This window comes from Podarcis vaucheri, assembly GCF_965113315.1.
Source record: "Podarcis vaucheri genome assembly, chromosome: 1".
Lineage (NCBI taxonomy): Eukaryota > Metazoa > Chordata > Lepidosauria > Squamata > Lacertidae > Podarcis > Podarcis vaucheri.
The window spans coordinates 46,947,396-46,960,847 of NC_138759.1; the positions used below are offsets into that span (position 1 = coordinate 46,947,396).

At 41.1% G+C, this 13,452-nt stretch overlaps 1 protein-coding gene across 2 annotated transcripts in view; it reads right to left on the reverse strand.

Annotated features, from left to right (window-relative positions):
• UBR1 (ubiquitin protein ligase E3 component n-recognin 1) overlaps nt 1-13,452 on the reverse strand; it is a 57,751-nt gene that overhangs the window by 20,051 nt on the left and 24,248 nt on the right. For both annotated transcript variants that reach the window (XM_082239191.1, XM_082239190.1), the window contains exons 17-28: nt 13,293-13,403; nt 12,209-12,274; nt 12,005-12,106; nt 10,792-10,855; nt 9,256-9,380; nt 8,171-8,223; nt 6,541-6,643; nt 4,784-4,832; nt 3,511-3,665; nt 2,564-2,663; nt 1,700-1,809; nt 154-243 (exon numbers count right to left, since the gene is read on the reverse strand). In XM_082239191.1, the coding sequence (XP_082095317.1) occupies nt 154-243; nt 1,700-1,809; nt 2,564-2,663; nt 3,511-3,665; nt 4,784-4,832; nt 6,541-6,643; nt 8,171-8,223; nt 9,256-9,380; nt 10,792-10,855; nt 12,005-12,106; nt 12,209-12,274; nt 13,293-13,403 (1,128 nt within the window). The remainder of the gene's footprint in view (nt 1-153; nt 244-1,699; nt 1,810-2,563; nt 2,664-3,510; nt 3,666-4,783; nt 4,833-6,540; nt 6,644-8,170; nt 8,224-9,255; nt 9,381-10,791; nt 10,856-12,004; nt 12,107-12,208; nt 12,275-13,292; nt 13,404-13,452) is intronic.

The window sequence follows — 13,452 nt, forward strand, 5'->3', positions numbered from 1 at the left end:
CACTTCTAAAATATATAATTTTGTTAATCAGAATGGAATATTTAACCTTGCATTTAAAAGCATGGAGCTGTGAGCCCAGGGGCTAGAAATCCGAATGTAGAAACAGCCAAATCTTCTTGTGAATACATTATTTCTTTCCTATTTTATAGTTACCTCGTTGGCTTTTGCGGATTCTGGCCCAGATGCAATGGCTGCTGTGGGAAACGATGACTTCTCTCTCAGCCGTTTTATTGTGTCAAACATCTGAGAACAGAGATTTAATAGTTACAATACTAATAGACTGTGATAATTCTATATTTCCAAGCCACATTATGGTTTGCTCCATGAAAGAAGGCATGATGGACAAGATATACCCCATTAGCAGCAGCACCAATATTAAACACAATCAATACCATTTGTTACCATCTTTACGTTGGGAAAAGAATACCTTTATTCACTTTTCTCTATTCAGTCTCTACAAAGACAACAGGTAATAATGGTGTGTACAAATGGAGCTGCTCAGTGTACAAAAAAGTATACAGTTATAAAATGGCTTTAACAATTATGTACTTTTTTGTATAGGCTATTCAAAAATGTCTTGCCTGTGGTATTTATTATTAATGTATACAGCTTATATAATAAAAAAAATCTAAAGCATTTACATAAAAACAATAAAAATGCAATGTGCATTAAAATTTCCTGAAAACAAAACAAAACAGTATGTCACAAATAAAACTAAGCAGTACACAAAACAAAAAAATTTAAAAGTAAGAGTCACAGTCCAGGAAAGCTTTGGTAAATATGTAGGTAAAGGTAATGGTAAAGGACCCCTGGATGGTTAAGTCCAATCAAAGGCGACTATGGTGTTGTGGTGCTCATCTCACTTCAGGCTGAGGGAGCAGACGTTACTCCACAGACAGCTTTCCAGGTTATGCGGCCAGCATGACTGAACTGCTTCTGGCGCAATGGGACACTGTGACAGAGCCAGAGCACATGGAAACACTGTTTACCTTCCTGCCACTGTGGTACCTATTTATCTACTTGCACTAGTATGCTTTCAAACTGCTAGGTTGGCAGGAGCTGGGACAGAGCAAAGGGAGCTCATCCCGTCACGGGGATTCGAACCACCAACCTTCTGATTGGCAAGCCTAAGAGGCTCAGTGGTTTAGACCACAGTGCCACCTGCTTACAAATATGTAAGCTTATGAGACACTTAAAAGTTATTACGAACACTGCCTCATAAATTATCCAAGGGAGCACATTCTGGAGGATGTGTGCTATCGACAAGAAGGCCCATTTCTGCATTCCTACCAAGTGACAATTGCTGGTTGTGGAACAACCAGTAGTGTCTTCTCGGAAGATCTTAAAGATTGGGAGAGGCGGTCTACTGAGTATCCTGGTTATAAGCCAATAAAGAGCAACATTTCAGTAGCAACTGTTGCATATCTCATTTGAACCAGAACAGAGATACTGTCTTATTCCACTAAGCTAGTTTTTGTTAAAATCCCCCCTTCCACCAGCCAGTTCTATCACATGGATAAACAAGCATAAATTCATTATGAGTTTTCTGCAACAAAGAATGATAGTAACAACATTATCTGTATATGCTATCTTTTAAAGAGATTACTTTATGCACCAGCAACATTCTGTGGAGTAAATGTGTCAAGTTCTTTTTTTTTTTTTAATTTAACACGGGACATTTTGGGGTTGTTGTTTTTACCTGTAATACCCAGTTGATCATGTCTTTTTGTGATTCCAAAGGTTGAATTCCTTTTAGTTTTTCCAAAATCATTAGTATGTTCATTGCATTCAAAGCAGAGCTTCCCATTCCTTTGCAAACAGATGGAAGATATTTTTTAAAAAAACAACCATACACGTTCTCTCGTAAAAGATCATCATTTCTCCCTTTTACTAATCATTATAATGACTTAAAAGACTAGACATGGGATATTGTATTGTTACAACACCTCCTTATATCACAGATGATGCACGACTTCTTTGTCAATTATCGCTTTTCACTACTTTACAAAATGATGGTGGTAACAAGCTACAAACAAAGCAGTATCAATGCATTGTGTTTGGTTCTATGTTTCATTATTTCTTATCAAATGTAACATAATCCAAATGTTTGACTATGCATCTTCAGATGAAGGGCGGTATGTAAATTTAATGAATAATAATTTCCATTATAGCATGCAGGTAATAACTGCAAGCAGTTAGTTTACATTGTAGTTGTAGTTCTTTTGAACAAGTATTCACCATCAAATGAAATTCAGCACAAGCTGGTATCTCAAGGGGCGGCTACAGATTAAACCTGGTAAGATATATTTTCCCTGCATTAATGTAGTATCTGTGGACAAATTAAGACTGAATAATTTTCTCCTTCCTTGTTTTAAAATGGTGTTTATTTCAAAATATTTCTCTAAGTAAGCATTTTTCTGCTGGAAAAAAAACTGTTGGTGGCTTTTAATATCTAAGATCAAGGGGTAGAAATTCTGCTTCAAATGTCTGTCGGTGAGTTCACATTGCACTTCAGAAATAACTTTAAAATTAAGATTCGTGTTTTACAAGATGGCACACTTACTTGATGCTTTGTGGTAGAAGTCAAAGGCCACTTCTTCCTCTGGAACCTTCTCCAACTGCTGCTTTTCTTCAAGTAGACCCAAAGCAAGAAGGTGAAGAACCTAGAGAAATGTAAATAAGTACTAAACCTAGGCTGCTTAGAATGAAACACCCTCTGGTTAGCATAGGGCTGGGGACCATTTTTCAGCCCAAATGGCCACATTCCCTTCTAGGCAACCTTTCCAGGGGCCACTTGCCAGCAGTGGGCAGGGCCAGAAGCAAAATTGGGTGGAACAACAAATGCTAATTTATTCACATATCTCTCTCCATCCAGGCAGGCAAGTAGCATGATGAGCTTGAAGACACATTCTAAGCAGGCAAAACCCCAAAAGGAGGGTGTGGAATAGGGTGGAGAGGGGTGTTGCCTGGGGAGTCCTGAGGGCCGCGCAGAGACTAGGACAGCAAACATTTGGCCCTGCTCCCCAAGGTTAGCAAGGTGACCTGGGTTAGCAAGGTACCCAAGGTAACGTGGCCATGATCTGAATACCTAGATGTCTAGCACATGATAGTAAACCTAAGGGCAGTGTGCTGCAACAGACAAATGAACTGTTGATCATCGAGGTGCTGTTGAGCTGTCCTGCAGAGACTAATTTTTATTTATTTACTAGGGGCTGCTGCCCTTCTCTGCTCTCCTTTCCCAGCCACCTTTCCCACACACTTGACCCAAAAAACCTCTCCTTCTACACCTCACTCACGTCCTAGACTATTCGCCCACAGCTCAATCCAAGCAATTACAGCCTGCAATATTCACCATTTTATGACACTAATGGCTGTCCTGGGAATGGCATGATGAACAGGGTAAAGGTACCTTAAATACATGGGGGAAACACATCGCTCTAGGGAAGAGCATTCCAAAAGCAACCTACACCCCAAAGCAGAAATCTCAGAAGATACAGTCGACAAGCATACCATCTGGATCATGGCTTCTGTCCACAAGTGGCTTTCTAGCTCTAGTGCTCTTTGCAACACAGTTCTGAGAATATGCATCATGACATCAGAATTCAGAACGTTCACCACATTTCTGAAAGCAGCACTGAATTCAGGCGGAGGAGGCGGTGGCAGTGCTATAAAAAAAGGAAACAAATACTCATGCATTACTAACTTCCTGGCAGTCTTATGAAAGCAAGGAGCATAGGCGTTCATATTTGGCTATAAGCAGTGGATGCTACTTTAATGTATCATACTTGTATGAAATAAAGTCCTGCCATATATGCGGCCTCCTGTAAAGTGCTCTGGTAGAACTCTCAGCTAACTGCAGCAGATATATGAACATATACTTTGGGTTTAGTATTGCCTCTCTCTCCAATGTTTGAGGCAGAATTTCCCTACTTCACTACTCAGAGAACTCTAAGTGGCAATGCTTGGGGACTGAATCTGGGACCTAATGGATGCAAAGCATGTGTTCTAACACTGAGCAATGCAATTGCTCAGTTAGAAACGTTTACATCTGAACATGCCAACTACAAAGTAACAGCATTTTCCTAAGCACACTGATACTGTTTAACAATTTTATAACACCCTTTTTGGATTCAAAATGTTTTGTACTACTGTAAATCACAGGGCATTCCTGGAAACTTGTATGTTATTGTTTAACGTAGCACTACACGTCAGCTCCTCTATGCAAATTACAATATTTGTAAAGAAAAACTACAAGGACCAAGCAATAACTTAAGAGCTGAAGCATGAATAAGTGAAACAAGGTAGACAGAAATGGCTCTGACCCCCATTTGTAGCAGTGGACAAGAGTGCAGGAAGGGTCTCCACCTCCCCCATGCTGGAGTGGGACATTAGTACTGATGGAGAATATCTATATGCAATCTCACAGCCTAGGGCGCACTGCCAATACCGCAGCATCTATAGCAACAGCCAAGCCAATCTTAAGAAGCAGTCCTGTGACGAAAATGGATAGGTGATCCCAACATCTAAAGCAGATGTAATTAGTTTCTTCATCAAAATAGTAGCACACACAAGTGGCACAAAGTGCAATTAGTTCTCTCAATGGAAGTCACCATATATTGTACATTTGCAAATAAATGACTTGGCAATCAGTAATATGTTTACATTCTCTGATCTTTACGAGGAATTAGGATGAATCATTATGATCAAAGCTGTTTTTATTTTTTAAAAAACACTTCACCATCACTTCCTTGCACTTATTTTGTTCATTGTTCCAACTTTTTACCTTCATCTCTGTTTTCTTGCACTCTTCTTTTCTTTTCCATATGCTCAGCCTGTAAGAAGAGTCAACATTTTTACTCTCAAGATACCAATGAGGTTTTTTGACTGAATGTATAGACAAAGAGCTTAGATTAGATTCCATCAAAAGCAATTAACGATCAAGTACTAGGAATTCTCTGAAGGCACAAAAAGGAGAACCTAGAGAAGAGACACACACACATATCCCTGAAAGCACATACTTGTTAAAAAGGCACTGGGAGTGACGCAATTGCTTGAATAAAGCAATTGCTCCCCTTTCCTTTTTGTATCTATCTATGAGCATAAACTAAATCTTTTTTCTTTTCAGTACAGACAGGCATTTAAGCTAACAAAATTAGTGAGATAGTGCAAGGGTGAGGAACTTCTGAGTGTCAGCCTTTTTGCTGAGCGACAGGATGCCAATAGGATTCCAAAAAGATGCTTTACTAAATTTAATCTGACCCTTATCTAGAAAGAAAGAAAACGGTTTTTAGCAGCATTGTTTCAAAGTTCTGTAAATGTATAATTTTCACTTGGAAAATACCTTATGCTACTATGTAATGAATGAACACATTAGGATACCTGCACTCTAGATAAAGCATATATATGAAGAAAATGAAATCTGAGAATCCGTGTGGCACATCAAAGTCAATCTAGACTCAATAAATATGAATTAAGCTAAAGCAACAAAATATATACGCAATTAGTTATTCCTTGAACAAGAATAATACAGGGGAGAAATAAACAAAAATGAGTAAAAGAGACCCGTGAGTCAAGCAGGGTTTTTCTTACCTCCACAACTTATACCCTCATCTTAAAAGACTCAGGGTACAGGCCCATGACATAAATATGCATAAAAATGTATAGTTGCAAATTTAGTCCGGCTTTCGGAGGGGGAAAAACAAATTCTGGGTATCAGGGATCTCTAAGCTATGGGATGCCAACAGGATTTTCTAGGCTCAGTACACTTTATGTGGCTTGAGCCCTCTGCTCCATCCACAATCTACTAGCAAGAAATGCTGCCTATGTACATTAAAACTAAAACAAGTGCCTCTATGCAAAATGACACGGTAGGTGGCTGGGATCTCACCAGCACAGGGCTTTGTAATGTACCCAGATGCCCTACAACCAAAGTAAAAACACAAATTTTAAAAAGGGGGAAAGGACAGGAAACCTGGGTCTGAGACCCGGTATGCAAACTCCTGGTTACTAGGTTAATATTGTTTCTTCAAAAGATATAATCACACTAATAATTGGCTGCTATCCACAGGGGCTGGCAATCTGCTATGTATTTTGGAAAGTGGTTTGTCTGTGTGGTGCCAGTGTGGTGTAGTGGTTAAGAGCGGTAGTCACGTAATCTGGGAAACCGGGTTCGTGTCTCCGCTCCTCCACATGCAGCTGCTGGGTGACCTTGGGCCAGTCACACTTCTGTGAAGTCTCTCAGCCCCACTCACCTCACAGAGTGTCTGTTGTGGGGGAGGAAGGGAAAGGAGAATGTTAGCCGCTTTGAGACTCCTGAAGGGGAGTGAAAGGCGGGATATCAAATCCAAACTCTTCTTCTTCTTCTTCTTCCTGTCCTCTAGGGGTTCAGCGCTATGGATAATACTGCAGGGGGCAGGGGCCTCTGAGTACTAGGCGATTTGATCATAAGGGACATAGACAGCTAGGTTTGCGACAGGCATGCAAGCAACATGGTAACTTCCCCACTTGGTGGGAAGGTTGGTCACATCATGATTTCCTTACCTTGCTGCGCTGTGTTTTGGTGTAATGGTAGAAGAATATATTGTACTCTCTGCGGCATTCTTCCTTCAGTTCATAGACTCCATGGCCTGATACGCCTGGTTTCCTTTATTTGAAAAGCATACAAACGATGCAATTATTTTCAGCAAAGCATTAAGGAGAACACGCAATCATTTCATACACACAACATACAAAGAATCCTGCTGACTCCAACCAAGGGCCTGACCTTTAAAGCCCTAAACGGCCTCAGTCCAGTATACCTGAAGGAGCGTCTCCACCCCCAGCGTTCTGCCTGGACACTGAGGTCCAGCGCCGAGGGCCTTCTGGCGGTTCCCTCGCTACGAGAAGCCAAGTTACAGGGAACCAGGCAGAGGGCCTTCTTGGCAGTGGCACCTGCCCTGTGGAACGCCCTCCCACCAGATGTCAAAGAGAAGAACAACTACCAGACTTTTAGAAGACATCTGAAGGCAGCCCTGTTTAGGGAAGCTTTTAATGTTTAATAGACTATTGTATTTTAATATTCTGTTGGAAGCCGCCCAGAGTGGCTGGGGAAACCCAGCCAGATGGGTGGGGTATAAATAAATAAATTTATTATTTTTATTATTTTTATTTTATTATTATTATTATTATTATTATTATTATTATTATTATTATTATTATTATTATTATTACATCTTGTCCACCATCCTGCTTCCCACAGTGGCTAACTAGATGCCTAAGAGAAATGAGTAAGCAAGAAATGAGGGCAATAGCAACCATTACTCAGAGGCATGCTGCCTCTATCCTGAATATCCTCACAATTCAAAGCCACAGGACATGTTAGGAATTTTGAAGGACAAACTGAGTGTGCACAGAACAGCACAGTGGCATCTAGCCAGTTTAATTTAGGGTGTTCCTTTGAACAGGCCACAGAATCCTCTGTAACATGCAAGTTCCTTCCACAGACGCACAGTTCTTCGACAAGCTGATTTGTAAAACCCTTCCCTCTCAAGGTAAACAAATATGAAAAACCACTACTGAAACATAGCGAATGCTTTTGGAATCAAATGGATCACTGCTTCAACACAGTTTTTAATTCTTTCTGTAAAACTCTGAAAGCATATATACTTCAAATGTCTGGCTTCCTTATGTGTGGCAAACACATGAGAATGTTCCTCTTCAACCTGGCATTTGGCTGATTAAAATTCTATGCCTTTCAAATGTGTTTGTGGGAAGAGGACTATTGGCTTTGTTTTTGTTTTAGTACAGTGGTACCTTGGTTCTTGAACTCAATCCATTCTGGAAGTCTGTTTGACTTCCAAAACATTCACAAACCAAGGCACGGCTTCTGATTGGCTGAATGGCCCCAGAAACAATGCTAACAGCCAAAACACATGTTCGGCTTCCGAAAAACGTTCGCAAACCTCAACACTTACTTCCAGGTTTGCGGCGTTTGGAAGCCAATTTGTTCGTCAACTAAGCCTTTCGGGAACCAAGGTACCACTGTATGCATTTTGTGTTCTCATTTTGTATTTTTCTGTTGTGAACTGTCCTGTGATCTTCAGATGAAGGGCGGCATACAATTTTAATTAATTAGTTATTAATATGCTATCACTATGCTTTAACTACTGATTTAAAAGAAAGAAGAGCTTACTTGAATATGGCCACTTTGTGGATGACCTTCTCCAAACCAGTCTCATTGTTTTCCTGTTAAAAACATTTGATATGCTAAAGTAGTAAGAACAAAATATATGTGGTGAAAAACAGTAAATTAAAAGCAAATCAAGCTGCCTAAGAACCAGTAGCCGATAAACATCTACAGATACCCAGATAAAACTGCATGTAGGCATTTGTCATCATGCTATGAATGCAGCAACAATTCAAATGAGAGCAAGGGCATGGGGAGCTGTGAAGCAGATTGTTATTAAAACAATCAAATTTTTCAAAATTGAAATGTTATTATGAAGGCCACTGTCTCTTTGCAAATAGTTAAAATATAATCATGTACTTTTAAGCTGATTTATCCAAAATGACATGGACACATGGAGCTCCTAAAGGTAAAGGGTAAAGGGACCCCTGACCATTAGGTCTAGTCGTGACCGACTCTGGGGTTGCGGCTCTCATCTCGCTTTAATGGCCGAGGGAGCCGGCGTACAGCTTCCGGGTCATGTGGCCAGCATGACTAAGCCACTTCTGGCGAACCAGAGCAGTGCATAGAAACGCTGTTTACCTTCGCGCCGGAGCGGTACCTATTTATCTACTTGCACTTTGACATGCTTTCAAACTGCTAGGTTGGCAGGAGCAGGGACCGAGCAACGGGAGCTCACCCCGTCGCGGGGATTCGAACCACCAACCTTCTGATCGGCAAGCCCTAGGCTCTGTGGTGTAACCCACAGCGCCACCCGCGTCCCTCATGGAGCTCCTAGTGTACGTGGTTTTTTTGCAATCACAGTAATACTGAAGAAGTTCTGTGTATAGAATGGTGTGTTTTGTTTTTTGCATGCCTGCACACCCACCCACACAAGCAAAAGAGTTACAAGGAGTCTGGATTGTCTAAGAAAAGGATATTAAACATTTCTGCTGAAAGAGGAACACAAGATAGAGGAAACATCAAGTACAGGAGGAACTTGAGCTGTGTTTCAATGATAATTTTATCATATATGCCCCTGAAGAGTTCTGTGGTAAAGCAATCTGTGAACCTTTCTAGATTAATAGGAATCAACGGAAGAAATCACTCACATCCTTGGGCAAAGATTTTGCGATAGCACTGTGAGCCATTGGTTCAATGCAAAGCAGATGAATAATTTCTCGCATAGTAACGTCATCTTTTGTCACATTACTGACTCCTGGCACATATCTTTCGCCTGGAAGCAAAAAGAGGAAGAAAGTAATCTCACATATATACAGTGGAATACATTTTCATGCATGCAAGAGATCATACTGTAATGATGATGGTTCCTAGACTAAAAATTCCTTGAAAGCGGCATGGAGCGCTGCAAGGGGATGCATGGGCAGGGCTGAATATATAATAGGTTAGATAAAGAGGCCGAGAATAGTAAAGTGAGGTTACAGTCATACAAAATCTGAGGGCTCCTACACATACATACATACACACATACATACATATGTGTGTGCGCGCACACCCACCCACCCACCAACCTTCTCTGCATCCAAGCAAGCAAAATATATCATCACAGTTCAAGAACACATTTCAGCCAGGAAAAGCACTTGGGAGGAGCGAAGACAAGCAGAGCCAATGATAATGATATGGAGAGAAGCCGGAGGATAAGACAAAGATGCCTGGAAGCATTTGCTCCATGGGCTGGAGGTTCCCCACCCCTGTTCTATGTCCTATCCCATGGGTGGGGAACTGGATCTAGCCAGTAGGACAGATCGTTTTCTCCACGAACCCTCATGGGCCAAATCACCTTTTTCACATATGGAGTCTTCAAAAGCCCCTTTCAAAGCACAGCCTATCCCTTAGCTTGGTGATGAGCCAGCTGTTTTTATTTTGGTTTGGGGTTTTTTGTGTTTTTTTTAATTTTTTCAGTCTTCTCTCTATTTCCTGTTACTTCTAATGGTCCCATGGTGAATTTTCCTTCCATTCCTTCTTGATTTTGCTCTAATTTCGGAAGGATAACTGCCTTCTGTCCAAGCTAGTTTTGAAACCCCAGCACTGGATCAGTATTAAAAAATGTAGTACCCAAAAAGGCATTTAGTACAGTGCACCCCACCTAACCACAATCATAGCTGTACACATGATTTTCAGTTTTTATTGAAAGAAAATACTTTTCATTCACTATACAAATGCTCTGTCTGCCATTGTCTTCCATCAGCCACTTCCAGAAGCCCATGTATACAGTATTCACATGTACTGTTTAAAGAAGTGCAGTGCTGCCAAATCAGTCAACAGCCACTGGAAACCCAACTTTTCACAATGGCATGTGCAGACTATTCAATGAGCTGCCTGTGCACACATCACAGCTAGGCTATTCCTTGGAGATACATAACCACACTGAATAGCTGAAGGTAAATCTACATATGGCTGCAAAGGAAATGAACCTTTTTAAGGGCCTAAAGAACCAGCTGATGGTGGAAGAAGGGGGAAAAGGGACAAAATTAAAAGGTAGCTCATAATTAACCCAGATTAGATATGCCACCTAACACACTTGTGTTAAGTGTGATGGTTTCAGATATTAACGTTTCCATTACTGGAGAACCTATTACATATTCTAAACAACCTCCATCTTTTCTAAAAAAAACAATTTTCCTTACCCACCACGTAGATAAGAACTTGAAGCATCTCTTCTATTAATGTGTTACACTGCTTATTCAAATCCTGTAATATTTCAAGAAAGCACAAATGAAGTTCTTGGAAAATGTAATTATGTGAAATAGTGAAGCCTGAGGTTTTCTGAAGCACTTGAAAGCATATTAAGCTGACTCAAAGCTTTATGAACAGAAAAATAACTGGAAAAATAGAGGGTGGAATCTAGTTGGTGCCCTTGAATTCACAGAAGGGCACATGTCTCTGAAAACAGGAAAAGTGGGGAGGCTATTTTTGCCAATTCCTGCTTCCCACAGCAGCCCCAACCGCCACCCAAAAATCAGCTCCAGAGTGTTAGGTAAACATGGAAGCAGCAGGGAAGCAGCAGAAAGGGCAAACTGCCAACCATCCCTCTCCTGTTTGTGAATGCATCGTGTAATGAATATAGGGGTTGCTCATGCATAAGTTGCCGCCACTCCTGGTTATGTTGCCTTGTTAAACCTTTTCTGTCTGGACAGCCCTTCACTTCGTGGCTGCCTCAGTCGCTAGCAGAATCCGTCAGTGGGTGTTTCTTAAACCTTTTCCAGCATAAAAGCTGTTTGACCCCAAGTCTCCACCTACTCTCCCTGCGCAGAAGACTTCTGCACAGGGAGGGTGTGGGTAGTGGAGGACCCGTGCTCTCCGCTGGTCTCCGGCGAGGAGTCCTGGAGCCCCCTCACCGATTCCCCCATCTGCCCCCCTTTATCCCTGGTGTTACGCTGATTTCCTTCCCCAGCTGATGAGCTGCCTCTCTCCCTGCTGGGCCCTTCTCCAGCATCGCTTGAGAGCCTTGCCTCCACCTCTGGCTCCGGTGTCAGTTCCCTGACACATCGGCTGGGTCGAAGGTCCTTACATGACCACAAGGGCAGCAACTGGATTCCACCCAGTATTTAAAAGTTCCCCCACCAGAACTCATGTCAGAAAATTAAGCCTACACACTGGGTGGAAATAATCTAAAGAAAAGAATCAAAGAGAAGGGAAGGGAAGGGATAAGTTCCATTTTTAAGTTGTAAAGCTGCAATAATTTATGGTATAGAAAGTCTATGTGATTTAAGAAAGTCTCTTCAGTGGAAATTACTGTTTTTAGCAAAATATTGCAATTTCATTGAAGGAGATAGAAACAGTGGGTTTCCACATGCTTATGATTTCAATGGTGAAAATTAACAGCACAGAGCTCTGTACCTGGTCTTTGGTTGGCACAATTCTCTTAAAGGCATCAAGCAGTTCATATCGTTGGAGTACAAGCAAGAGGAAACTGTTTGGATCCATAAGTGATGCCCCAATCTATCAGAGATATATACATTCAATAGCATTAGAGAATAGAGAATATAGGCAACACACAACACGCTGTTACTATAAGGCCAAAGAAATTGCAAACATACTCACCTGAAGGAAAATTATATCCTTATCATACATTTCTTCTCGACATTTAACATCCTGATAATAAAACATCTGAAAGGAAATAAAACCTTTTAAAACGTATATAGAGTGATATGATAGCCAACGTGATATGATAGCCATGTTCAAATATATAAAAGGATGTCACATAGAGGAGGGAGAAAGGTTGTTTTCTGCTGCTCCAGAGAAACGGACACGGAGCAATGGATCCAAACTACAAGAAAGAAGATTCTACCTAAACATTAGGAAGAACTTCCTGACAGTAAGAGCTGTTCGACAGTGGAATTTGCTGCCAAGGAGTGTGGTGGAGTCTCCTGCTTTGGAGGTCTTTAAGCAGAGGCTTGACAACCATATGTCAGGAGTGCTCTGATGGTGTTTCCTGCTTGGCAGGGGGATGGACTCGATGGCCCTTGTGGTCTATTCCAACTCTATGATTCTATGATTCTAGAGCTTCATATACAAAGCCGTCCTCTTTGGCATAGGCATTCAATTCAGCAAAACACTACTCCTTCCTACCCTTAACTTTGCTATAAAAAGTTTTCAGCTAGCACATTTCTGATACTGGCAATATCCCCTAAAACTGCATATGATAAAACCTCTTGGCTACAATTCAGAGAAAGACCAGCAGAAGGTGGCCAAAAGGTGACTCCCTTCTCCAACTCCTCACTGAAAGAAGCTTAAAAAGATTTTCTTAATTTTAGGAGATCCCTTATTTCCTCTTGAATTATAGCCCCCACCATTCAGGATCATTTCTGTCTTGTACTTTAGGGACAGACAACTATAATATCTACAGTATTATCGATCAGATTTTTATCCTGTCCTTCCTCCAAGGAACTCAAAGCAGCACACATAATCTCCTGCTTTTGCTCTCAAAACAACTCTCATAACAACTCTATTAAGAGTTGGTGACTGGCCCAAGGTACCTACTGTACCCTTTCTACCTACTGAATAAACCCTGGAGTAAGTTTTTGTCCACTAATTTGCTTGCAATACTTATACTGGCAACTTAGCCTCTGTGGGATATATAGAACTACATGCGAGAATATATTTGTAGTGAAATTTGGTTTGGTACCTGGCTTATCAGAGACAGCCCATTCCTTCTCCACATTTCGGCAGCAACCTGAGCAACCAATACTAGACAACGCAAAGGATATTCCACCAACATCTGCACCTGGAATTCTTCCTAAAGGTTTTTTTAAAAAAATTGATTGTGTTAAAACAACCGGCATTTG